The sequence below is a fragment of the Varroa jacobsoni genome, unplaced genomic scaffold (genome assembly GCF_002532875.2).
Source record: "Varroa jacobsoni isolate VJ856 unplaced genomic scaffold, vjacob_1.0 scaffold_1226, whole genome shotgun sequence".
Taxonomy (NCBI): Eukaryota; Metazoa; Arthropoda; class Arachnida; order Mesostigmata; family Varroidae; genus Varroa; species Varroa jacobsoni.
In genome coordinates this window covers 56063-82301 of record NW_019214128.1, presented here as the reverse complement: position 1 = coordinate 82301, position 26239 = coordinate 56063, and the positions used below count along the sequence as shown (strand labels likewise).

At 38.6% G+C, this 26239-nt stretch overlaps 2 protein-coding genes across 7 annotated transcripts; one reads left to right on the top strand and one right to left on the bottom strand.

The window, feature by feature from the left end:
- Positions 1-1241: 1241 nt before the first annotated feature.
- On the bottom strand, positions 1242-21953 carry Csp (Cysteine string protein). 3 transcript variants are annotated; one of them, XM_022846345.2, is made up of 7 exons: positions 21298-21953; positions 13342-13423; positions 11942-12127; positions 11553-11708; positions 10654-10686; positions 10065-10178; positions 1242-8476 (listed from the first exon to the last, which is right to left on the bottom strand). In XM_022846345.2, exons 1-7 carry the CDS (start codon positions 21321-21323, stop codon positions 8291-8293), a joined length of 783 nt encoding a protein of 260 aa, XP_022702080.1. In that variant the 5' UTR covers positions 21324-21953; the 3' UTR covers positions 1242-8290. The 3 variants fall into 3 exon arrangements, with proteins under 3 accessions (XP_022702080.1, XP_022702081.1, XP_022702082.1); XM_022846346.2 differs by lacking the exon at positions 10065-10178 and having other exon boundaries at positions 21298-21943; XM_022846347.2 differs by lacking the exons at positions 10065-10178; positions 10654-10686 and having other exon boundaries at positions 21298-21934.
- Positions 21954-22616: 663 nt separating this feature from the next.
- Positions 22617-25589, top strand: LOC111267820 (small ribosomal subunit protein eS19). 4 transcript variants are annotated; one of them, XM_022846349.2, is made up of 3 exons: positions 22617-22691; positions 23189-23399; positions 24200-25589. In XM_022846349.2, exons 1-3 carry the CDS (start codon positions 22674-22676, stop codon positions 24439-24441), a joined length of 471 nt encoding a protein of 156 aa, XP_022702084.1. In that variant the 5' UTR covers positions 22617-22673; the 3' UTR covers positions 24442-25589. The 4 variants fall into 4 exon arrangements, with proteins under 4 accessions (XP_022702084.1, XP_022702086.1, XP_022702087.1 ...); XM_022846351.2 differs by lacking the exon at positions 22617-22691 and adding an exon at positions 22725-22880; XM_022846352.2 differs by lacking the exon at positions 22617-22691 and adding an exon at positions 22883-23010.
- The last annotated feature ends 650 nt before the right edge of the window (positions 25590-26239 follow it).

Genomic DNA, 26239 nt, shown 5'->3' with positions numbered 1-26239 from the left:
AGACTAGAATTGTGATCAGCAGAGTCTTCTTTTTCACCTTTTAATTCAAACCAGTTTCCTTGACTGTGAATTCGCTAGACAATAGGACTCACTAATCCATTCATACGCGTTTTTAATTAGATTAATAAAAGTGGAATACTCCACCAAGGTGTTACGGGGCAATTCCATTACTTCAGACTCAAGAGGAAAAGAGGTCGCTTTTGTAAAAACATACCCAAGAAACAGTTTTTTTTTATTCTAGCGAGTCTAGGTAACTAGAAAATGCTAACCTATCGAAATATAGCAATTCATTTACATATGTCTAAAAACAATGTGTTGCAAGAAAAGGTTCTATGTTACGTTGATATGGTCTTATCGCTGTAGGTTCCAGATGCTGCAGTACGATATTCAGAACGCGGATGTTACTGCGATGGCAATTCGCTCCGCTTGTATCAAAACTAGCACAAAAAATCATTTGAATAGCTTCATTAGACGGAAGCGTGAAACCATTTTTTTTTTTTCACTGCGAAACGAAGAAAACTGCTATAACAACTCATGCAGCCAGGTCCAAGATCTTCTGAGCACAAGCATTGATGCCACTGAGAGGCGTACGAGCACCCTTTTTGAAGGCTCGACCCTACCGCAATAAGCTTATAAATTATTGTTAAATAAATCCATTTGCATGCTGACAAGAATAGCTATCTTTATCTTGTTGGTACGTTATAATTTTAGATGGAATATATTAGTTGTTATTAAATAACCGTAGGCACCAGTAGTATCAATCGAGGCATCCGTCCGTTTCAAACAGTTATTATTTATAGAATGCATAATCATTTTCGATGTAAACGTGTAAAATACAATTAAAAAGTACTTTTGCTACATTATCTAGCTTTCCAATTTTGGCAGATTAAAAAAATTATTTTATCAACTTAGTATCTATTTCTTTTAACTGCTTGACTTTCTAAGTGTAATGGTCAGCTATAAGACCTGGCTATATTTTCGCGAAGTTCCTATCAGTCGAAAATTTACATCGATAGGCCGAAACCTAAGAAAACTAACAAAATATGTCCCAAACATATGAACGCTTACTTAAAAATCAATCAAAAAAAACAACCAAATCTCAATAGGTCGTACTTCTATTGGACTTCTCCCAGAAACGTGATTTTCCAGAAACAAGGCGATCATTTGAGTAAATAAAAAAAATTACAAAAAATGCGGCTTTAGATGCGATTTGATCGCACCTAGTCAGTGAAGACGCTGACTGATGTTTAATAGGGCAGGTAAACCACCGTGATGATAGGAGCAATTTATTAAGCACTCGAGGTGATCGTCAACCGAGGATATGTACACAAGACTAGTCATTTCGTCCGAGCATCGACATTAGTTTTTTTGTCTGTGTCATTCGCTGCGGTCTTTCGTCAGCATTATTGTTTTCTCTAAGTTCAGTTCTGTATCTAAATTTGTTTTCTGTGCTTGTCCTTCCATGTTGCATTGTCCCTTTATTAATCATATTTTGTTTCTTACTTTATCTTAAAAGGGTCGTTCCTTAGGCTACACAGCTTTTTTTTTCTATTATATAAACTTTATAATGTATCATTATTTCCTGAAAGATAGATTCCTGAAAGTCTGCCACAATTTCGCAAACGTCTTTCCTCTTTCTTTCTTTTGATTCATTTTCGTGAATACAAGTTGTCAATTTTAATGAAACACTAAATTAGCTAACTGTTATTAATTTCAACAAATATTTCCATATTCTTTTTTGTCGTTGTTTTTTGTAGTACTACTCTCGTTATCATTATTGTAAAACTATCTTATTACTTTATTTGTGTTCTGTATATGTTGTGTATATATTCTTCGTTTTCATCTTTCTCCTCAATGAATAAATCCAACGAACCAAAGCTAAGACAACAACAGTCGTTTGTGAAGAAGCCAGACGGAGGTGCTATTTTGCTGCCCTTCTAGCCTGTTGGCACAGGGTCCACATCGAGCCCTGCGATGCGCCAGGACGTCAATGCTATTTTTTCTTGACCTATTTCCAGATCTCGTAAAAGATTGACTAAGCATAGACAAACGCCACACCCTTACTTCGCTACGCCACATGTCATCGTGCGCTGGACCACATTGCCGACAAAACATTATATACTCTTTTCACAAAATTGATCCCCGAAAGGAGTTGTAAAACAATTGTGCTTGTTCAGGCAGAGTGCCCCTGCTGTAATGAAATGAACTCATTAAAATGGCGTGTTCTATTTTTTTCGCAAACTAACGCTGCTGCTTTAGTGCGCGAGAAGATGTTATGATCAGTTTGGAAGGACGAGATCGTTACATTGTCGCACATATAATTAGCCTCTATTGCGAGACGCGTAAGGGTAGACGCGAATAAAAGGCGTCCACGTTACAGACTGATGACTCGCCTGCGATATGGTCAAAAGTGAATTATGTCGAGATTAAACCTTCATTCCATAGAGAGACACATACATACCTTGCAAGCATTCGAGTTCAGCTTTGAATGAGTGAAGCTTTGTCCTGTATTATAGCGTTCATGGTACTCCCCGTTCTCATTATCCGTCTGCTTGATGCCCTTAGTTTTAGCCGGCTAGTATTTTTGGATGTCAAGCGGTTTTTTATATTGGTTGTAATTGTAGTTAGGTTGGTGTTTCTCCGTGCTGGCCTCTCCAATCCACCAATCAACAAAGAGAGGGTCTAATTTGTGCGCGCACCGCTTACCACGCATTAAGGTCTTTTTTTGATTCATCGTAATAACCAGCTAGAGCTCTTTTTTTACCTATTTATCTCGCCTTCTTAACTAGCTACGTATTTTCCATATTCTCTCCATATATTGTGTAGTAAATAATAATAATATAACAATACGCATATACCACCAGCATGTTCTTGCAATCACCGCAGTCATCAATATTGTGTATCTTCGTATATTTTCATATTATATACTGCATATAGTAATGATGTTCTAATCGTAATATTATTTGTCAATAATGTATTAATCAGGTGTTATCTTTCTTTCTGTTCGTCTGTTTATCTCCGATAGGAGCCTGCTATTGCAGTGGTGGCTCGTGTTATCACCTCTCTAGTTGTATTGTATAGTAGTAAAAGCCCGCAGTCTCCTGCACTGTGCGCGGGGGGTAACAATTGAAGTCGACAGTGAGATCTACGGATGACTTCATTACTAATCACCACCAACATGATGGATACCAGCTTATCGTGTTTTATCGATTGCCATGATTTGTGGATACGATTTTTGAAGCACACCTTTTCTTAGTGAAGGAGCCAAAACGGTGGCCTACAATATATTGGATGATCGAAAATGCAGTGACGATTTTTTTTAGCTCTATAAATTCAAAGTTGCACGTTAATGTCGTTTGAAAGCTGAGATATGACAGCAGTAAAGATACTACACAATGGTTTCCATACCTTTATTCAAATCTAAAATAGAGTGCCTTGAAGAGCGTTTTTTTACAAAAATTTGCTACATTTTACAATTTTATTACAACAAAACAACAGATAGTGCCGAGGCCCATAAATTGCGTTATTTTTTTACGTAGTAATCGGCTGATCCTGCAAAAATTATTGCGGAAGTTAAGTAAGATTGACGCGCGAGTAGCCGTGAACTTGCCAAAGAACCAAAGATCCACCACCAGGTGGTCTTAAACAATCTGAAGGAAGTTTATTAAAGGAAGACGTTATACGAATCGACGCAAAATAATTTATTCGGCTATTTCCAAACACGAAACTCAACAGAAATGCAACAAAGTTAAGACATTTTTAAAACAATTGCTAGAGTCGAAGAAAAGTAGATTACATAAGATAATCGTGTGCTAACAAATCATGGTTAAGCTAAGAAGCTCCACAGTCCTCGGACTGACATCAAAGATAATGATCCTATTAGTATCTGCGCAACTGGAAATGAATCGTGCATTACGAGCTAATCTCAGCTAGCAAAATGAGTACATCAGATTCTACTACCACAACACCTACCAATACTATAATATGTGAACGAAAAAAAGTGGGTTGGAACTAGTGAGCAGAAAGGGCCTCGTCTTCTACCGTGGCAGTGCCAGATACATATGCCAGACACACATCTTTAGCTACCCAACAAAAATTGACAGAATTTAAATAAGAAAGATTAATGCGTTCGCCGTCCGGCCCAAATCTTGTACCATCAGACTGTTCCGATCTTCGCAGAACTCTTAATGAACATCATTAAAAATTCTGCGAAGATTGCAAAAAATGTTTGACACAATTTTTTGCCCAGAAACACAGAGAGGTAGAAGGCCACCGATCAATGGCGGGGTATGGATGGCACATACTTAGTGTATTAATAATATTTAACCAAATATTTACTTTTATTCTCTCTTAAAAACCGTCAATACTTTTTAGACAACTCAATATATCGATTTCAACTTCTCGCTTCTATACACGTTATATTTTCTAATACATGATTCCTTACTGTTCGTCACTGCAGCTTCGTCTCGTGCACCCTCATTCCATAACCTTGTGGTGCCACCCGTCATTCGTAAAAGATAGGTTCGCGTAGAACGTCGATTCGTAGTTTTAGTGTCATTGTAATGTTTACAGTGTCTTGAATTTACTGAGGCTCCGTTGCCGTTGTTGATCTTTTGAGTCATAAGTGACTCGACTGTTTCGGAGCACTTTTTGAGGATGACTTCTTCAAGGGTGCATGTCACCCCTTGTCAAACGATCTTCTAGACCCTGCAGCTTTCGCATAGTTGACAAAACTTGCCACCACGCCACTAGGACCTTTTTGCTGTTTTTGTTACCACTGTGTAATAGCATTTCGTGTGTGCTGCTTCCATGAAACTAGCGACTACCGCGTTAATCTAGTTCTAGCTGTTTCAGCTCTAGAAACTGCGTTTGCATTAGCATTATGTCTTTTGTCCTGTATGTAAACGAGGCAAGCAGAGCAACAGAAAGCAATCCCGTATCGTGTTGGTCACCAGTGTTGCAGTTATGACTTTCCCTTTGCATGTCAAGTGACCTCTTCTACTTCGCTTTCGCTGTGGCAGAGGCACAACGAAGGTCTGCTGGGTGGTCCTTAGATAGATGCATCGCAGCCAGCTCAAGCGGAACGTAAGTATCGGCGGCCAACGCTATCCTCGGCGATCCTGCCAAAAGACTTCCGAGCTATCTCTGTTCGTTTGTTGCAAAAATTATTGTGAGAAATTCATATATATATTGATTATGAGGCGGTGTGAGGAAAGACAAAACAACCACACAAAGGTTACTAGCTGAAACGACATCGCCATCACAGACGGGGTCATACCTTCGTATCATCCGACGACAATAGTTAACATGGGTCAACATGAACGTCATCTTTCGTCGACCATAAGTACGTGCACATTATGTACATAACAGCGCCAAGATTAGACGTCGCATTGCCTTCTACTATAAGCAGAAAACAAAGGGTTGGGTGGCCAGGAGGAACTGCATGGATAGCGAGGGATTGGGGTAAGGGATACAAGCAATTCGATCGGCACCTCCAACTTCGGTGACACCAATTCACAGCGGTCTATGTGAATGCCTTGAGCGGATTTTTTTCAAATGTTGTATTCTAGGAACGTAAAAAGGCTTGATAAAAAGCAAGCACTTATGCGCGAGCACCTGAACTGCGATAATTAGTGTACGAACATACAAGGTATATTTTCGATCGTTCAAATACACAAGGTGCTCAGAATTGAAAACAGACATTGAACCAAATGCACACAGAGATCGAACCGTGATAAACAATCCAAGCTAAAGTACGAAATTATGTAAAAATTAATTCAAATTGGAAACAAAATCTACAACTAGAATGAAATGAATAAAATGATTAACATAATAAAACGTAATAATTGCGTAATCAAACCCGCCGATGAAGGTTTGGTTGATTTTATTTGAACCCTTATTTTTCACAATTTTCAAGGGGTTATTGTAGTTTTGTTCCATTATTATTCAGTTGGTCTGGTAGCAGCCCTTATTGTTGCATTGACTACCACAGATCTACGTGTTTGGCGTCTTACTTTAATGACCCTTTGTTGAAGGTAGATGGCATTTGATAATTCATAGTAAAAATCATTTTTCCCAAAACTACACGCCAGGCAACTTAGGGGACGTCTGCCTCGTCACCGTTATGTCTTCGTTATTACCAATAACATTATTACTTTTGTTATTATTATTTGCTGTAAGAGTACCTCCCGCTTTACTCCATGTATGTTTACACCATCTCAGTACGATTTTGCACTCATCGGAACTTTCGCATTCTCACAGATTCACACCCACAGGCACACATACACACACACACACGTACGCACGCACACCCAAACACACACTCACGTATGCAATCAAGTTCTAATCTTTACAGTTTATCTCTACCTTTGTCTTAATTTTCACTCTAGGTTAAGTTTTCTTGTTTTCCAAGGAGTTCGTTTAAAAAAAATAATTTTTTCTAACAATAGAGAAGGTATAATAATAATAATAATAATAGTAACTATTATGTTCTTTTCATCATTATTGTTATCAAAAGCATTTTATAAAATCACTAATATATCGAGAATTATATATATATATATATATATATATAATTTCTCCAAGCTCAAAACCCACTCGCGTACGGTAAACGGAAGGCCAACAAGGATACGAATATTGATAATAATAATATTACAATAAACAACTTGGCGGAACTCAACATGACGCAATGGTCCTGTCATTTCTGTATAGAATTTGCATGTCCTCTTTCAAACAAGTCGTCTCTTTACACTGTCAAGAGATAACGAAAACATTTGCAAGTAGGCAAAAAGGCAAACATGTTTTCATGGTATGCGTATAACTCGACAACGGAGTAGAATGCTCGTTCCATAGAGTAGAGGACGCACATCATTCAACCTATGCATTTTGTGTGTCCTTTGTTTTGCTAGACTCAACTAGGTTATCAACATGAAGAGAGGTTGATTTTTAGGCTACTATTTGACGCACGTAAGTGCACCTATTGCTTATAACAATCGCATGTCTGCTTTCTTTGTTAGAAGTTTGATGTGTGGTTGTTCAAATGAAAACAGATCGAAATCAAGAGAAGGTTTAGGCGACGAATAAACGGGATTCTCTCATGCAGAATACTGGTGATTGTGTTACTAGTTTTGGTATACAGGCACAACGTAGTTGTGCTGGTTGTTGCTATATCTAGTAACAAAGATTATACCGTTCTACAGTTCGAGTGTTGGAAGTCATAGGGGCGTTGACATCAAACACGAAGGTGTGTCAGTCCATAAAACACATCTTGTTACTTCCTCTCCGATACATGGACAGTGCGTTGGATCGTGTCGCAGGTATATATGTGTAAGTGTACGTGCGTGTGTGTATTCTTGAAAGTTTAGTTTATCGAATTTTGTGTTGTGTTCTGTTCCATTCTATTTTCCGCGTTTTCGAGCTCTCGTGAATTACCTACCTATATTAATCCTTTCAGTTCTGTCTCGCTGTTTGGTTTGCTTTTCTTTCTCTATAATTTTCTTTCTCTATTTCCTGCAGAAGTACACAAGATACTCTCAGTCACTCCTATTTTTCGCTTCTCGGTTATTCTTTCGCTTTTCTAGTTTACCATCACAACTGAATTCTCTTTATGTATTATCGCCGACGTCTGGCTATCTGTCTTGAACAGGCTTGATCTGTTAGTCAATTGATGCCGGTCCCGTCCCTCACTATCTTTGTTATGTTCGTGCCGATTTTCACGCACCTAATTTGTCGATCGCAGTTTTCATGCGTTCTTTCTTGCAAAGCTCCACATTTTATCACTACGGTCGTATTTCGTGTCCGGACACGACACCAGTCGTTCAATTCTAGTCGAACCGTTAGTATGGCGATGTATTCGTATATTATGTATGGGTGTATATACCGTAGGAGTAAAAACATGGACGTTTTGGCGTTTTTCAGAATTGCAGATTGAGAGAGACGATCGGCGACAGCGTGTATCCTCTCAATTCGGAACTGTCCAGAATAGCCTACGCCCATTTGTTAATGCTGCGAGAGGCTGCTACCTCCTTATATGCAGCTAACGTTCGTTCCATGTGCTCTTCGCAGTTTCCGTTAGATGCGCGCCGGTTTTTGTTTGTTTGTTTGTCTGTCTGTCGTCTGCTGCTGCTGTTGCTGTTGTTGTTTTGAGAGGGCAACTGAGACCTTTGGCATGTCTTCCACCCTTTCGTCTATTGTGCCTACTCTATATGTATTCATTATACCACAATCAGATATCGTTTTTTGTTCCCCTATCAGCTTCATTTGCCTTCAAGAACAGCGCTGTCTACTGGTCCTAGTTGCCCATGTAGTTTGGCTGGCCGCCTTGACTGTTCAAGTTGGTCGTCTCTGAGGGAGGGGGCATAGCAAACGGGTTATTTGCCGTCTGAGCGGGCGCTGGCATTGCGAACGTGCCCCCACCGCCACCTTGATCGGCACCCATGCCCGGCTGAGCGGTGACTGGATCTTCACCGAGGTCTTCCTGTAATGTGTAGCGGAAAACCAAAGAAAAGACAAAATAAAATTCGCGGAATTAATATACAAAAAGAACGAGCACAAATCTACGATAAACATATATATATATATATATATGACAACCTAATTCATAAGCGATGCGTCAATACTATGTGCCGGGTGCTTTTTCTAAATTAGGACAGACTTCATGTCACTGACTGCATTTAAATGGAACAGATATTTGCGTAAAATATTTTATATGCAACGATAGGGATGTCGCTCAAGGACTTCTGTATTCAACGTGCGGCTTCGACTTGAGATTTAAATCGCATACTTATTATATTTTCAACATTTTTTTCTGAATTTTTAAATATCCTTTCCACAATAATCATAACACAACATTAGTACGTCTAAATTTAAAGTATCGCTGAGTGATGCTATACGTCGTATATTTCAGTCTAGGCTGTCAGGTTACTGCTTCTAACCAAGATTGAAACATCCCTGGAGTGGTGATGAACCAAACAGGTTTTTGTTTTATATCGGATACTGCCATTAACATTGCTCAGACGACTGACTTTTTCCAGCACGAAACAAAGTGCGTATAGAGACCAACGGTCCTTTCTCCTGCTAACATTTGCATCAGGAATCGTTTTTTTTCATTAAAGAACAATCGAAGACTAGATTCATGAGATGAGACGTGATCCAAAAACCTCGTTGAGATATGGGATATGTACGTTTCCAAAGAACAGCTAATCGATATACCCATATCATTAGACATGCATTTTTGCGTCTGCTTTAGAAATAAGATTCAGGCTTCTTAGAGTCCCTTTTTTTGCGTAGATCTTCAGCATCGTCTCGCGGAAGTTTTTCTGGGATTTTTCGCAAGCCGTATAGAAACCGGTAACAACGCAGGCTGTCGATTTGAAATAATCAAGAAAGTTTATGAGCTCTATGTGTAGTTTGTCGGTGTGTAGATTTTAGGCAATAATTGACCTACGCCCATATCCTGTAGCCAAACCTTTTTCTATAATGTATTCTAGACTGAATTGACTTTGTTCCAATACCAATGATAGCAAATTAAGGCCTGCCCATTACGGTAAACAGCTCGCTAAAGCGTGTCCCAAATTAAACGAAGCACCACAGTGTATACATGGTATAGTGTATTTTTCAAAACTCTACTGTTTTTAGCTAATGTTGTATTTGAAACATTAATCAAAATATATAAACGGATTTTTATTTACTAAATTGTGCATTCAGCTGTCTGTTTATTAAGAATATAATAGGTATATCACACGTATAATAGGCAACAGTAAAAAATTCCTAATTTTAAGACATTTTTGCTTGGACGCAATTTTTACAACTATTCTAGGTCACATACAGGTAAGCTAAAGTGAAAAAAAGTGAAAGGTAACTACTTTGCTACAAACGGTTTGCATGCATCAACACATATATATATATGACTTAATAAAATGTAGAAGCATGCACCAAGCATGCATAAAACAGAGAAACATTGTGACGCTAATTACGAAGTGAGGCGATAGGACAAGCAGAGAAAGGCTAGCGGCGTGCATGCGGTATCCAGGTTGTGCCTAAACTACACCCGCGGATCCTCTTGCCTGGAACTTGCGAACTTTGGGGAGCACCGGCTGCCTGTCCTCGGAATCACTTTCGTGCTGGTCAGGCAACCCACCAAAGAGTGGAGTCCATTCCTTTGGCTCATTCGTATAAACCTATGAACGCCGGCCGGATCCAATTGTCACAATCAAATGTGTTGGTGAATAGCACGCATGCCATATATCCCGCAACCCACAGCATGACGGAACACAGAAAACCGTTCATGCGCGTAATCAGTTGTAAGGTGAGTTAGTTGTGCAGTCAGCAAGTAAATACGAAAAATACTTTTAAGCTATTACCTTTAGTTGGCTATCAGCAGCTTTAATTATTTTCCATGGTATCATGCACTGCGCACATGAAAAGTGATTGTAAACGATAGGTGGGAAAAGTCATATTAAAATTTTAAGCATTAGGTTACAACATCAAATGATTTTCGATTATTGCTTACCTTCTTTGCCGTCTGCTCATCAAGTATTTGTGATAAAGACAGTACTGATGTGAATATAAAAACAAACAAAAAAGATCATCATTCGACAACACATCTAATAATGCGTAATTATCTTCGAATGGTAGGAAGCTCGCTGATTTTACCTTTGCCCCTTCCCCGCTGTCACGTCCATCAACCTAGAAGCACCAAATGCAAACAGGGCTGTCATGCAACTACCATATACGATGAGAGCCACAATATTCTACTCCCAGTACTGTCACCACGTTTCACCGTACACTCTAACAGGCTTTCGTTAACAATAAATGCAACACAATGATATGTGAATTGACTCCATTTGAGACGCTTGTGATAGGTCTGTAACACAGCCCTTCATAATTTTAGAAAGAAATTAACCATTCCTAGTTAGCGTTATTCTACCGCTAAGGGCAGTCTGTGGTGCGTGCAGTAATCAAATCTCTACGTTATTCCCTACGTGTGGCGTTAGGTGGAATTTTATTCAATTTTATCTCACTGAGGCTTTGAATCGGCACTATTTACACAGCGGGACACTGGGCGGGGGTTACCAGGGGATTACGTGTTAGGCGTATTATGCGTCACAAATGAACGTTGAAACAATTGCAAAGTAGCTACTGACTAATAAGGCTGAGATGCAGGAAAAACGGCGAGGGTATGTGTGCGCGTATGCGTCCCTCAAAAATTTTTGAATGGAATTAATCACATCTATTATTATCAATTATTAAAAACATCTATTATACGGTAATTTACTGATTCCTGTGTTTCTTCTGATTATCATTGTTACTAGTTCCATTTTATCGTTATTAGTAATTAATAATCATCATACATCTATCTATATAAATCTGAGGAAGACATTTACGAACTTCGATATGAACAATGGATGGCTTAAATATATTAAAAAAATTCTTCTAGGCTGCTTTGGAAAGTTACTTTTATTATTATTATTATTATAATTAATGCTAAATTTCCAAGTAGTTTTTTAAAGAGAGTGGGTCGCAGCATGACGCTATTTCTCTACAAAACTTACGTTAAGGTTGGAATAGTCTGCATCGGGGGGTGGTTTTGGTTTGCATCTGCCACAGCAAAAGTTAAAGCAGCAGCAGAAACAGCAGCAGCCGCAATAACAACCGGTGATAATACCGCAGAATATAAAGATCGCCTTTGCCCAGCCTGACGTAAGCGCCTGAAATAAATCGAATGACGTATCAATCGGCAGAAAACGTCCATTTATTTACTTTCTATATTTAGTCAGCCATTGAGCTAGCATATATAGTACCTGTTTCAGCTAAATACACCTCTTAAGCTATGTACTCTAAGTGCATAATTAATTTTATCCTTCCAAAATTGAATACCGCTTATAACTAATGTAAGGTGATCAAGAGCTGCGCAGACTGAACAAAGATGTTCGCTACTTACAAAGTATGTGTTTACGTGCTCCTCTCCAAGTTGTTCGGCGATATACAGTCCAACAGAACCATAGTTATCATAAATATTTCTCTTGGATAGGTCGCTGAGGATAGCGTTAGCTCGATTGATGTCCTTAAATTTGTCTGCGGCCTCCGGGTCTCCAGGGTTCTTATCTGGATGGAACCGTAGGGCCAGCTAAATTAGCGTAATATAAGAGGAAAACAGATTAGTTTAATCAACTTACAAGGGCTAAGGGAAAACGCGGAAGTGTCAATTGGAACTTACCGTACTTTTTTTGCTAGTAAAGAAACGTTATTCAATGTTGTAGATGTACAAGGTGAAATTAACTAAAGCACTTTTTTAGAACAACTTTTTATTACATGTGAAAACAACGATCCGATAAATTGTATAGTCCAGTGGAAGATTAATAATTGCCATTATAGTGGCTCAAAAGGCTACCCACAATCTCAAGCACAAACGGTCAATATATATATGCTCATTCGTATTAAAGAATGCATAAATTACCGTAGAAGCATAGCAAGAAGCACTCCGATCAACCTACTTATCTAAGCTAGGAGATATTTCGCCCATTGTAATAACTCAGCGATGATTATTTTACAAATGTTCGCCATTAGAGCCGGATGGTCGAATCGGCTTTTTTTGAATAATTTTATCCTCATGTACTCAGTAGCTCGAGCAAAAAAGCTTAAAAAATTGGAAAAAATATAATCAAGTGATTGGTTGAAGTTTGGTCGCCCTGCAAAAGCTTGTTATGTCATTTTAATAACCTCTAATAAATTAACTAGTTTTTTTTTTGTTAGGCAAAGTCTGTTTTTATCTTTTATATATATACGTCAGTATACTATATTTGACATCTATTTTATTTCACATTTTTCTTCCAATACCGAAAGCGCATGGAAGCACCCTAAGATATTAGTTTTCCGTACGGTCACGGCTGCATAGCCAACCTATTCAAGCTTATAACTTTTTAATAGTGTTTCAAAGCAACTCTCGACGAACTCGACGAAAAAATATGGTGTCGTGAAATCTTTAGATAAAAAAACACCAATTTTGATATTATTGTATATGTATTTTACAGTCTAAATTTTTAATAAAATTCGAGATAAATGTTAAATGTTATTGTTTCAGCGAAACGATGACTATGTTCATTTAAAGCAAGGACTGAAGTTTTTAGTCGAAAATAATATTTGGTCATCAGTAGATGAAAGATCATTAAAAAAGAAACAATAAACAAAGGTGAATATTACTTATACAGTATAACCTAGTAAAGGTGTTTAGGTAAATTTAATAATTCCGATGTTAACTGTATTTCCCTGGTAATTTTTTCTCTACGGCATTTTCAACTCACTTATACTAAATAATGAGGACAATTAAAGATTAAAACTTACTCTCCGATAAGTTCGTTTAATGTCCTCAGGAGTGGCAGTTTTCGGTAGTCCTAGGATCTCGTAAAGGGAATCTCCCGTGGCACTGAAAGGTACGAAAAGCTTTTTTATTTACACAATACTTGTAATAACCAATTCTCGCTTTATGGCGGTAATAAGGAGCTAACCTGACCATGGAGCCCAATGTAGGCTCACTTGTTGAACGCTTCTGGGCTTGTCCAGCAACTGAGACCCACTGTCGTTTATAATATGAAGCACGGTTATTGATGCGCTAATTCTTCTACACACCATTAGAAGATTATTTAGTATTAATTCTAAAGCGAATATTTAACTGTGTTTCTTTCTTTGCAATAACCGCTGTCACCGACCTAACGAGGATCGAGACTCCCATCAATAAGAGCCCGTTCTCATTTGAAAAACAGGTTGTGATATAAATTGATCTAATGCAAGCAATCAAATAGCTACCAATCATATTGCACTAAATATCACACTAAATGAGAGTGATGAATTATTGAGCCCGAAAGGAAAAGCAGATGTTCGTTCAGAGGTCACTCCCAGCCCATCAAAGCAATGCGCTACTTTCGAAAAGGACTTTTGAATTCGTCATCATTGTCTGTCCATAATTTAATCTATGTCGACTATAGCAGCCGGATTACTATTCGACGAAATGTCTGCTCTAATAAATGAAAAATAACTCCCGAGCTACTGATATGCTTGGGTGCTTCATAAGATATATGAGACACCTTTCAACTACAACGATCTGGCCAATCACAATCCAGAATCAATCACAACAGAAGCCTATATAGAGTTTATATATAGAGCAATACGCACTGTGAACTTAATGCAGTCACTTTCGCAGGCGTATAATATATAAACGAATTTACGTGTAGCATGAAGTGCGATTTTTTTGAAGAACAAGGAGCAAAGTGCGCATGTATTGGTGACTTTTTGCAATTGTGAGGCGCTCTCAAGTGTTGGAGTAGTTTCTATCTGCACTTTGCGTTTCCAACCCATATATTTCGATCTTGCTGGAGTATTTCCAGTAACGGTCTTTTTTTCACTAAATGCGCAAACTGACTTTTGTTCAGTTCGGCTACTTGGAACTCTTGTTTATGCGCTAAAGAAAAAACTAGTTATATTAATTAAATTTTAATAAATTAAGCATTTTTATCTGGAGATCATAGTTGCCGTATGAGCGTTATAGGTGCACAGATTTTCATCGATATCGATTACCGCGACATTTAAACTTCCGACTGCATCTTTTAAAATAACAATTAATTTTTCACTGTATCGCGAAATTAGTTGCAATTTTTATCTTACGATCAACGTATTTTGCACATATAACAAACTTCGTCGAAAACTTCTTAATCTTGCTTAGCCAATCTTACATTGACTAATTATGGCTACATTTGCAAAATTGTATACAATCAACTTATCACAAAGGCTTCAGAAAGCCCAAAAAGTTTTTAACATTACATTCTTTGGGCCCTTCATAGTATGAAAAACCTAAACAAGTACGGCTGACACTTTTATACGGCAGTGTTGCAATGAAAATAAGTACTTGCGGAAACTTGTAAGTTACCGGTGTTAGCGTCGCATCATGGTGCCTTTCTGTTGACTCTGAATATAGCAACTGGGAAAATATTCTAATTATTCCTATTTCTTGATATTGTTGCAGATGCAACAAGTGATAGAATAGACGTTAATATATCGCAGTTGTAACAGTTTCCAGATAGGTAAACGTATTTTCGCAAAAAAATAATCATGCTAACAAATTCCTTCCCTTCGATTTACTGACCAGAGAGTTCTGCGAGACATCGTATAGACTGTTGTCGCTGAAAATTCTAGCAATTATATGGTCAAAATTTTAATCAAGACGGTGATATCCTAGGTAATGGGGCGTAAAATAAGTGTTTCTTGACTTTGTTCATTTTTTTGCCGCGAAGCTTTTACTTGTAAACTACATACTCTTCAAAGACAGTCTAAAGTCTCAACGATCTCTCTCTCTCTCTCTGTGGTCTCTGTGGTATTGCTACGGTAGCCTAACAAGTTCGACGGTAAAAACAAGTCGCACACCTTTAATACATGCGTCTAATTAAAAAAAAAAAGTGATCTGTTTGAAAAACCGACTCTCAGTTCCACCGATACCTTAGCGACACCGCAGTGGTCGTTAAATAAAGAAATAAACCAGACAGGCGAAATTTAATTTTGACAATCTGCACGGGCACATACTACATGCAAAAAAATTTCGAAACAGCATTATTCCAAGAAACATCATTGTTCCAAGAAAAAATACTTGCGCTTCTAATAAAAAAAACTAGTATATTTAGTTGTCGGTTTCGTACGGACGTGACTACGCCGAATCGAGAAGTATCAATCATAGCGTTACACATTACTTCTTTTTAACACAATAACCTAATAACTAATACTCCAGCTTATCCTCCCGGCTAAACTAAAGAAAATACACTGAGGCCTTCGACCTTGCTTTGCTCAAACGCGAGCAACATCATATTGCCCGGACCGAGTTTGCTTTAACCTATAATTATCAATGACCTGAATTATAATTAGTATTCATGTTTCACGTTCGTTATATAATCCGTGACGCAATTATGGAGGCCATTTAAGAGAAAACATTCGGTGAATACCAATGGCTGAAAAAGTGTTGAGCCGTATTTAATAAACGAGCTATAATTATGTGCCTTGATGATAATTCTCTAAACATGGTCTTCAGCGCTTTAAATTTGTTAGATAGCACTAAAACAATATGTAACGTAAATGGGTTCAGTACTACTCTGCAGACAGAGTAAGGATTTCATGGGTACATACTAAACATGAAGCTACTTTTTGAGGTGACCTCGGTTCGAAACCCGTAGACATGTTTCGTTTCGTGCTAGCAACCGCCCATCTGACGTAATGCTCAATGACGGTAAAACCGGCTACAAAACATGAAACACATCTGTTTTGAAAAGGCGACGAAACACCCTCAAATCCTTCCGAAGAGTGGTCAGTTCTAAGGATGGACATTAGGATGGACATTTTGACCACGCACGTATAGTGTACGTAACCTATTATTGAAACTTGAAAGTTTTACATCTGGTACATTCATTAAGCATTGTTTCAGACGGCTGGCTCCCAGCATAAAACGAAGTGGGTATACGCCCAGATTCGAACCTAGTAGAAATTTAGCTGACACACACGTTACCAGTACACTATTACCTGCATTTTGCTTTTGTGTCTCCAAGGTTTAGGTCGATCTAAGTTATTTCCTATGCGTATTTCGTCAATATAGCTTCACTCCAATAAAAACAATTAAAAGTTATAAGCTTGTGATAAATTCTACTAGTGTAGAATACCTTTTGACAAGCTATATTTAAATATTTGTCGATACCATTGAATGACATGAATAACATGTGGGGCCACATCAGAGTATGCTTCAAGTTGGCCTGGATCAATACACCTTCTATTGTAATAATATAATTTAACTCAAATAATAACTACAAAGCTAGTCAAGGCATTCCATTAACTACTAATCACGATTAGATAATGCGTACGCGAACCGTCCCTAGCTTTTATCGGAGTGTAAAGAACACACTGAACCCGTTTCTGTGAGTATGTGAAACGAACATTATCTGTTTAAAGCAAACAGTACTAGACTGCAACGGTTCCTTCTTGCTCCAAAGCAGAACTAGGCGACTTGCACCGAAGAACTGCTTACTTACACCATGATCGATCATCCACGAATTGGAAAAGATAATCATTATGGAGTTGATGCAAGGGGTACTTCAAAAAATACTTTTATAGAGTGCACGGCCTAAAGTTGTTTTCAAAAAAGACCAGTAAACCTTTAACTTCCATTCAGGCTGTGATTGACCTTCAAGTTATTGCCTGCACACGCGTAACATTCAATTGTAGAGAAGCTCACATTAAAAAATACCGATTGGATCCTCTCACTTTATGCAAACTCCACGAACTGCCAAGAACAGATTTCCCAATAGCGACCTTATTGCCTTTGCTTTGCTGGTTAAAAAAATTCACTCATATTTAAAGAGTAAACAGACAGTAGCAATAATCGGCTTGCTCCATTAGCGGCATTTCTTAGCAAAATGCTTATTTTTCGATAGTATTGGTGACAAATAAGAAATTGCCAAGTTACGTGGCCACCTATATTGATTCGCGCTAATCAAATACGTTGTGAATTCACTCAGACTAATAAAAGGCTCCTTTTCACTTTCGAACACAAACTGACAGAATCGTCCTCGTGCGACTTTAATATAATCAGAATGCGATGACAGCATTCATTGTGCTCCCTCGACTCAGAAAGGTCCACTTCACAAAGAAAAGTATGGCTGAACAATTGTGCCATGTTCCAATACAAGCTAAGGGTGAATTTGCTAAATTCCAACAAGCACTACAGATAATTTCGAATATTGGATTTCAAGGACAAATCGCTGAACCGGCACACTAATTTAGAGAACAGTGTAGCATTATGATTTCTACCACTCCATACTTTAATAATTAGAGCTAAGGTGATGGTAATGTGTTTCGTACCACAGTGAACTTCGCTGAAAATCGTAACGTGTTTAAATTCCGACTTGTCGCTCTCAGACTCGTGATCTTAGCCGTATCGAGCTGAATGCAGAACGGGAATTACTTTGGTTTTAAAGAAACAGTAACATTATATCAATGACTATAGCATCAAGTCTGTACAATTGCAGTTAAACGTGTATATCAATACGTACAATTTTGTGTATATATATGTAATACAAGAGCAACAACACTGTTCGAAAACATATTCGAACAATAACAAGATTAACCGCAGTCTATACAACAAACGCAATAATCGAAGATTTTGATTAGCGTGCATATTCGAAATGACTAATTTCCGTTATTTGCGTCCTTTTGGCAATTTCCCAGGTAATAAACTTAAATAGAAATGGTCACAGCGTCGAATGGCATTATCACGGGGCTTTTTTTTCGGAACCTAACCAGGGTTTACCTTGATGCACCCGCACACGAACCAGACGTGTGGCTTTTATCTTTCTGGAAAACTGTGGTCTGAAGCCGACTTCATTCTGGGATCAAATGTGTAGAATATGTGCCCACCAAAACACTCACCGCAGAAAAAAAACTTGCCCACGTGGCATAACAAGCAAAAATGTTCATCATAAAAGTATCCACTTCTGTAACGTGCTCAAGTATTTATACGTGTTAATAAGCTATTTTTGAGACTAAGCATACCATAGTCTGAAGATTGACAACAAATTGTTTAAACAATTTGATCTAAATAGGATAATTTATCCGGATCAGCCACGTACTCATTGAGGTAATTCACGACCAGCTGCTTTGGTTACCAGCTTTAATGATCCAAACATCACTAAAGATTATGCACCAATTTGATCAACGATGTATGGTCACAGACTGGTCGCTGTATCGGGTATTTCTGCGAATGGACGACGCAAGATCTGATTTGCACTATGTGGCGCATAGCTGACGTGTACCGCCAAGTGACCATCTTTTGTTTATGTAAAAACTTTTTAACTCAATATAATGTCACATCAACGTTTTTACCGTCATACGCTGATCGTATAAATCAAGACATCGATGTTTCATAAAGAGTTCCATAAGTTAGTTGTTTGAGTGAACAGGTGATGACCTGATTAGATGGCGCATGTTTATTTGTTTATTAATTTATTACCACAACCAACGCTAAATCTGTTTCGAACAAAATCTTATCTAAAGCTAATATAAAGGATTCGTTTTATTATTACCGTTCCTGATCCATTTTTGTAATGACTAGCATTCGTGCGAAGTACGGTTGCGTACTTTCAGTTAACGAACATTTGAGGCATCAAGCAGTTTGAACGTCAATCACTTTATTCGAGCACGAGAGTGAAATTTTTATTGCCTTTAAACAACTCTGTCCAAATAGAAGCGCTGGGCGTTTAAAGGTATAGATGACCAACGCTTTGAAAAATTATAACTCGCTCATTCAGGTTATAGCGTCCAATCAGACATCCTGTCTGCCTTTTTACCTGTTCTATTGGTAATTTACCTTAGACGAGAGTAGGACAATGGACCGTCAGCTCCATTTACTGGGTATGGCCTGTTTTCACAAGGCAAACGATAACTGATTTAAGAAGATCAACAACAGAAGTCCTTCTATTTTGTAGACAACTTGATAAACTCACTTGGATGGACAGGAGTTAGCGCTAATCAGCGAAATTCAAGGTCCTGTCTAAAGTTATTAGTTGGAGAGATGTTAACAAAAAACATGTTTTGCGAATCCTTACTTACTAATGAATAAACTATTACCATTCATTTTCATTCCTATTATAGTAGTAATAAAGCCTCATCACAAGGTTTCACAATAAATACACTTAATTCCATATAAGTGCAAAAAAGTTAAAACCGACATGTTAGTTTATTGCAAAAATCATACAACACAGAGTAGTTCTGTTCAAATTTTGTTGAAAGAGCAATAAACAGAATTAACTCTAATAGCGAACTATAATTTTCATATACGTTCATCTTAGTTATATATTATATGTAACTTATTACATTATAATAAAAAAATAAGCAAGTACTGAATTAAAAAATAAGCCTATATATAATATCCAACGAGTTATCCTCACGCAACGACTGGATACTGGAACATGCTTTCTCAGTTACCATTGACTTTACCAGCTGCTGAATTTCATACACCATGGAAACAACTGCCCGATATTATAACATCGATTTTTTTATAAGTTGCGTGTGGTCTTGCTGACATATTTGAAGGTTACTATATTTCCAAGTTGAACGAATGCCGTCAAAGCAGCAGAATAAAGATAATCAGTTTCTGCATTTTTGCGATAAAATGGTCCTATAATAGTCCTGTCATTTTGTCTTTACCATCAATGAAAAGCGCATCTTTCTTCTAAAACGAATATGCTCTGAACCGTCTATTACGAAAAAACCGCACCAAGTGACCAGTGCAGAAGACAAACAAAGATAACGCCGCTTCACTGGCTACCCATCAGCGATACAGTTCAACGACATGTTCGGTCATGAAAATGCCCCTATGTCGAGCCTACCATGAATAAGGTGGTACTGCCGAAATTTCAAATCGAATACAGCAAGTCGAAGCTACAAATAAATATCAGGACAATCAGGTTTCCTATAATCTTAAAAAAGGCCTCAGTACACATTGAAGAGTCGACACAGAAACGATTGTTTAGCACAGCGGTATCATCTAACCTTTAGCGAGATGATCCTTTAAAAATTGCATTAAAAAGTTTCATATCAGCAGGTGCACTCCGTTGTTTCGCTTACATGCTGTGACGACTTAGGTGTTTTTAGCCTGGTGACGATGCCTATGGTACAAAGGCACCATGACCACTAGCCAGTTTTCACTGCTTGTCGCCATACAAAAAGTGCATGACACCCACATGTGCATAGCTATGTAATTTATCAAATCTACTATGACTGTTGTCTATACTCTTTTGTTACCCTAAAACATCCTCAGGTTTAACGGCTGTTATTGGCCACATCTTTGTTTAGATTACGCAGAGAATCCCTTTCCAATTCAAAGCTAGGCAACCGGCTTAAGCTGGCTTACCGGACTGTGCATACGATTCCCGCATGGCTAACGTACACCGAAATTTTCTTTTTTTTTCACCAGATATGTAATCTCACATTTATATACTGCTGACCCCATCCCTTGTTTGTTTTTTATTATCCCGACATTTCCCTGCATGGCTCACACTTCGAGCAATATTCCGAACGCCAGCTCTCAGCAGAAAGCCGACATGGTCTCGATTAACTGTGCCCGGCCTTCGTTGACATTATATCGAACTGCCACCGTCTAGAGTTAATTAGTATCAGCGCAATCATGATGCGGCTGGTCTCGTAAGTCGAACCTAATCGAATAGCAGCTACATGCTTAAATTGCCTATGAGAACAGGGCGAAGCGTTACTTACGAAAGCTTTCTCCCGCCGATGTCCATTCCGGCGGCAGTGATGGCGGTGTCGGTGTTCTGTTGTCTCGTGAGCTCCTAACCACACAGAGAGTTTCGTGTTCTCGACCTACTGCTATCGGTACCACTTACTACAGCTATTACAGGCCAGATCTCCTTCGGCCAATTTGTGACGTCCCCGTATGCCGTTACGCAGGTCTGACGGATGCACTCGATCTTCTTGCGGCACAGGTCTTTCTTAAACGACACTTGCCTTCCTGCACGTACAATCTGCTTACTGCTGCTCCAGGCTAGACTGGTCTCGGCCGGTCACGCATTCAACAAACACCTACAGGAGGCAAAAATGCACCGACACATAGACACACAGATACTTCACACTGACTTACTGACCGACTGACTCAAGTAGTTTACAAAAGAAAAGTGCTGGTTTGATTTGCCGTCTTGACGGCCAGTGTCCGTTGACCCTTCTGCCTGCTGCTGCGACAGCACTCCCTAGTACTCCTTGACGTTCTTTAGCAATACGAAGCAGCCGCCGTAGTTGTAGTGGTCGCAGCAGCAGCAGCCTAACATACTCTCCTCGCACCAGCGGAGCCGTACCATTGACGACTGCAATGGCGCACAATGATGAGCCCGCTTGATTCTGCTTGTCAGGCCCATCCGGGTATAAAGGCGGGCGCCTGCCAAGGCGCTGATGTTTGCTTGCTCCAGTCTGCTCCGTAACGCTGCGAGTTTACGATACCTAGGAGCCGTAACTCGCGAAGTGAGTGCTCATCTAGTACAGTGTATGTAGGTAGAAACGGTGGAAAACAACTATTCTGGTTTACGTAGGCTAAATACATTTTGGTTTTCTGGTGATGAAAAGAAGTTGGACTTTGATTATTGTGGTTGTATGCGTTTTTTCTAATTTTCCAAGTTGTAGGTCTAAATTTAAGATAAACTGCAATTTCTGTGGACATGTTTGTTGCGCCTTTTAACAGCGCACCTCTTAGGAAGTAATGTTGACTGCTTTACACATAGATACTGAAGGATATACGTCTGATAATACTCGAACTGATTAATTTTCACTTGATTATGTGTCCTATGGATGGAATATGCGTGAGAAGCATGCGAAGCCCAAAACAGTTAAGGTTAGATTTGCGAAAAACTAGAAATCTGATGAGCTTCTCATAAGCTATATTGCGACAGCAAGTAGAAATCAGATAGTGAAATTGTTCAATACTAGCTGAAGTTGGTAAAGCTGCTACGCAGTTCGAGACTTGGAGAAACTTGGTAGATCAACGTCGTGATAATATTGTGCGCTCGTAATTTGAATTACGCGCCAAATGACAGCCGGATCCAGCCGCCATTTTGCAACAGGATCATTGAAATGATTTCTTTTTGATGTTGAGTCTGAGCAAGGTACGATAGCATGCAGCAAAGTGTGTGATAATTTTTACCAAAAATTGGTGCTACTGTGAATTCTGTGGTCAAATTTTACTAAGATTCACTCCTTCTGGCAAGCCGGTTGTTGATGAGTCATAAAAAAACAGTAGTTGCTACATATCGGAAAACGAGTTTCATTTTTTAGAAGACCACGTTCTGTTTAGTGTGCGTGTATATGTATGATCTTCTTACCTGCACTCGATCGTGCGCCAAGAAAAATCTACCTGGATAACCGGATAAAGTGTTGGAGTAGCTAATATCCTGCTCTAACGAAAATCTTATTCTGCGTGAAATAGTGAAGTTCGGATTACTTCTGGAATAATTGCGGCCTGTTATTTTCATTAGTAGCAGCTGGAATTTGCAGTCATAATGAATTTATAACTTTGCTCCTAAACACACGAACTTTTGTCCTCAAAGTTTGCTATACATATATATGTATATATAATCCTATGGTGTTTGCTATTGGTTTACAGATGCCATCCATCACGGTAAAGGACGTTGATCAGCACGAGTTCGTGGTCGGTATGGCCGCGTTCCTCAAAAAGTCTGGCAAAGTAAATGTTCCAGAGTGGACGGATATTGCCAAAACTGGAATCTACAAAGAGTTGTGCCCTAATGACCCCGACTGGTTTTACATACGCTGTGCTGCACTTTTGCGCCAGCTTTACACGCGTGGCCAGATCGGTAAGTCCTGCAAAAATAAAGACATTCCAACGGAAGAAGACTTATAGAGACGCCCATTGAGGAATGGAATCAAATATGAAACATTTCGAACACGCTAAACTGTCTGATCATGATTGTATCTGGAAACAGTTCGTGCACAAAATCGCAATGGGCTATACAAGTGAAAGCTCCGAGTTGTAAAATGGATGAAGTCCAATCATCGGTCGTACGCTCATGCAGATGTTGTAACTGATAGATGTGAGACAACTGAATTGTAAAATGCGATTCTAGCGGATGACGATTTCATGTTCAGCGTTTAATCAAGCTTCAGACTGTCTTCAAGTGAACCTTTGATGAAATTGTATTTTCTTATCATGATATTCAAACTGCATTATGATATATTAAAGACTGATTCTGTATGTCATTTGCTGGCAAGCAAAAAAAATCCAACACAGGTAAATATAAAATAATAAAGAAAAGCCAATAGAACTGTAGAAGTCATCGTGAAAGTTCTCACAGACCCTCACGTTTAGTTACCCGTGCATTACTCCTACACCTATTGTTGTGCTGTTATCTTACGCAAATACGGTGTGGCTAAATTTTATTACTGTGTATTTGTTATTGCTACGCGACTGTGTTGACATTTTTCACTGTTTCGTTCGCTCCTGTAACTTTATGCATATTGTGATTTCTTCGGCAAAAAACTTGTTGCGATTGTATTTGAAGTTCTTATTAACGTGACCGCTGGCAGACTTGCACCCCATAAATTACTCTCATTTTAACGCGTGCTTTGCTCTTTCTGTTCGTTGATTGGATAATAGGTATTGGTCGCCTGACCCAGGTATATGGTGGACGTTATCGTCGTGGAGTGCGTCCATCACACTTTTGCCACGCCTCGACCTCCGTCATTCGGAAGGCTCTGCGCGCCCTCGAACAAATGAAGCTCGTCGAGAAAGATACTGGCGATAAGGGTGGACGTCGCCTGTCCAAGCAAGGCCGCAGGGACTGTGATCGTATTGCTGCCCAGGTCGAAAAAAAATCGACTATGCTCGTTGGAAAGTAGTTCCCCCGTTGTCCATCTCCGGGTGAAATAAACTGCAAAAAAATAAACAAGTGTTTTCAGTTCAGGAGTGTAAAACAAGTCGCTAGGTTTTCATAATGACCAATAACTAATTATTGTGGATTAGCAGGAAACGAGAGAATCAGTTGTTGGCCATCCTAACAGGCAGACTTGTAAAAAAAAAACGCCCAAAAGTTAACGTTTTCGGGGTACAGCTTCGCCTGTCTAGATGTTACTAATAAATCGTACTTCGGGTATATGAAGTGTGTGTTAATCAGCTCTTATGGATTTAATTACCCTTAAATTGTTGCGACTTGTACGTTTATAATGAGTATAAAAATTTCCATTGTAAATTTTCATAAATTTACAAACATACAAGTCAGAGATCGTACCAATGTGCACTTCTCCAGCAAGACTGGAACGAGTTTGAACAGCATTTAAATTTTTCTATCCATTGTAGGATTGTTAGAGATCTTGCACACTTATCGAGTCTTCAACGCCCGGTAGCTGTAATCTGAGTTTATTTTTTACTCTACCAGATTTATATTTCTTAAATAGATTTACATATCCGCTTTTTTAAACTAGTAGAACCTTACAGGACTGTAGAACTGAATAGTAAATATTGAGCTCGAGCTTCTGGTTCTTATCGATAAGAATTAGATCAGTTTTTTGCTATTGCGTTAGACGTCAAGCAGATCTCCATTATACGATAGTACTGTGCTGCCCGTGGGGTATTTTCAAAACAACATTACTACCGCGTTGCTGCTAAGCAGCATAGTTAAGTGTAGACACGATTAGAAATACTGTACGAGCGCTTTAATCAGCACTTCATGCCTCACAGTTTGACAAGCAAACGTGTTAGCTAGCCTAAAGGTTAAGGTTAATCAGACACCCGGATATAAATACGTTTGTATGCCATTTGCTAATTTAATTTGATTGACATTACATTTGACTACAGCACCGGTCCCATGCAATGCGGTATTACAACACAACTTGTAATACACTTAAGACAACCAATACTAGCTGTGTGTGCATTACCGTCTGTGTATAATGACGAATATAGTCATCCATTGTACGACAGAATAGTTTTTAGGGAATAGCTGATAAAGTTCCAAAATAAACGGGTAAAAGCGACATCATTGTTCCCTTCATGTTTCTGTCTTTATTAAGGTTTTACGTTAGAAAAAAGTGGTGCTTCATGAATTTTTCAGCAGCTTTCATGTACGAGAAACGGCTACTTCGGTATTAAACTTTAGATTAAATGAAATGGCTTAAAAACTTACTTAACCGTCCTAGTACAAGAGACCTTTACCCTGGAAGTCCGCTGAGCTGTTTTAAGTAGCCTAATAAGAACAGAAAATACGAAAACAGGAACGAGTATCTAATAGTATCAGTAAAGCATGAAATATCATTCATTGGGCAATTCTGTGTACCTCTTATAGAATGTAATATGTTGTTTATCGGTTAAGATGGTGCCTGTCTTACGGCCATATGTTTGTGTGCTGTCATCAGCATCAACATATCTATTCGTCATACATTCATAGCAGTCATACCTCTGACGGTCTAGCCCTTTTAGAAGCATTGTAGCAGTTAAAACACGTTCATCACTTTTTATATGCAGCTGCTTATTCCACCTCAATTTCGTATTTCTCATTTGTCTATTATGACCTCTCGAATTTCTTCATTCTCTCGGATTCTTACATTTAACTTTAGGCTATCCCCAAAATACAAAAGCATCATTTCGGCTAAATGAGTCTGTTGTTTTTACATGTCGTTGTTAACCTGGATCTTAACTGCCATT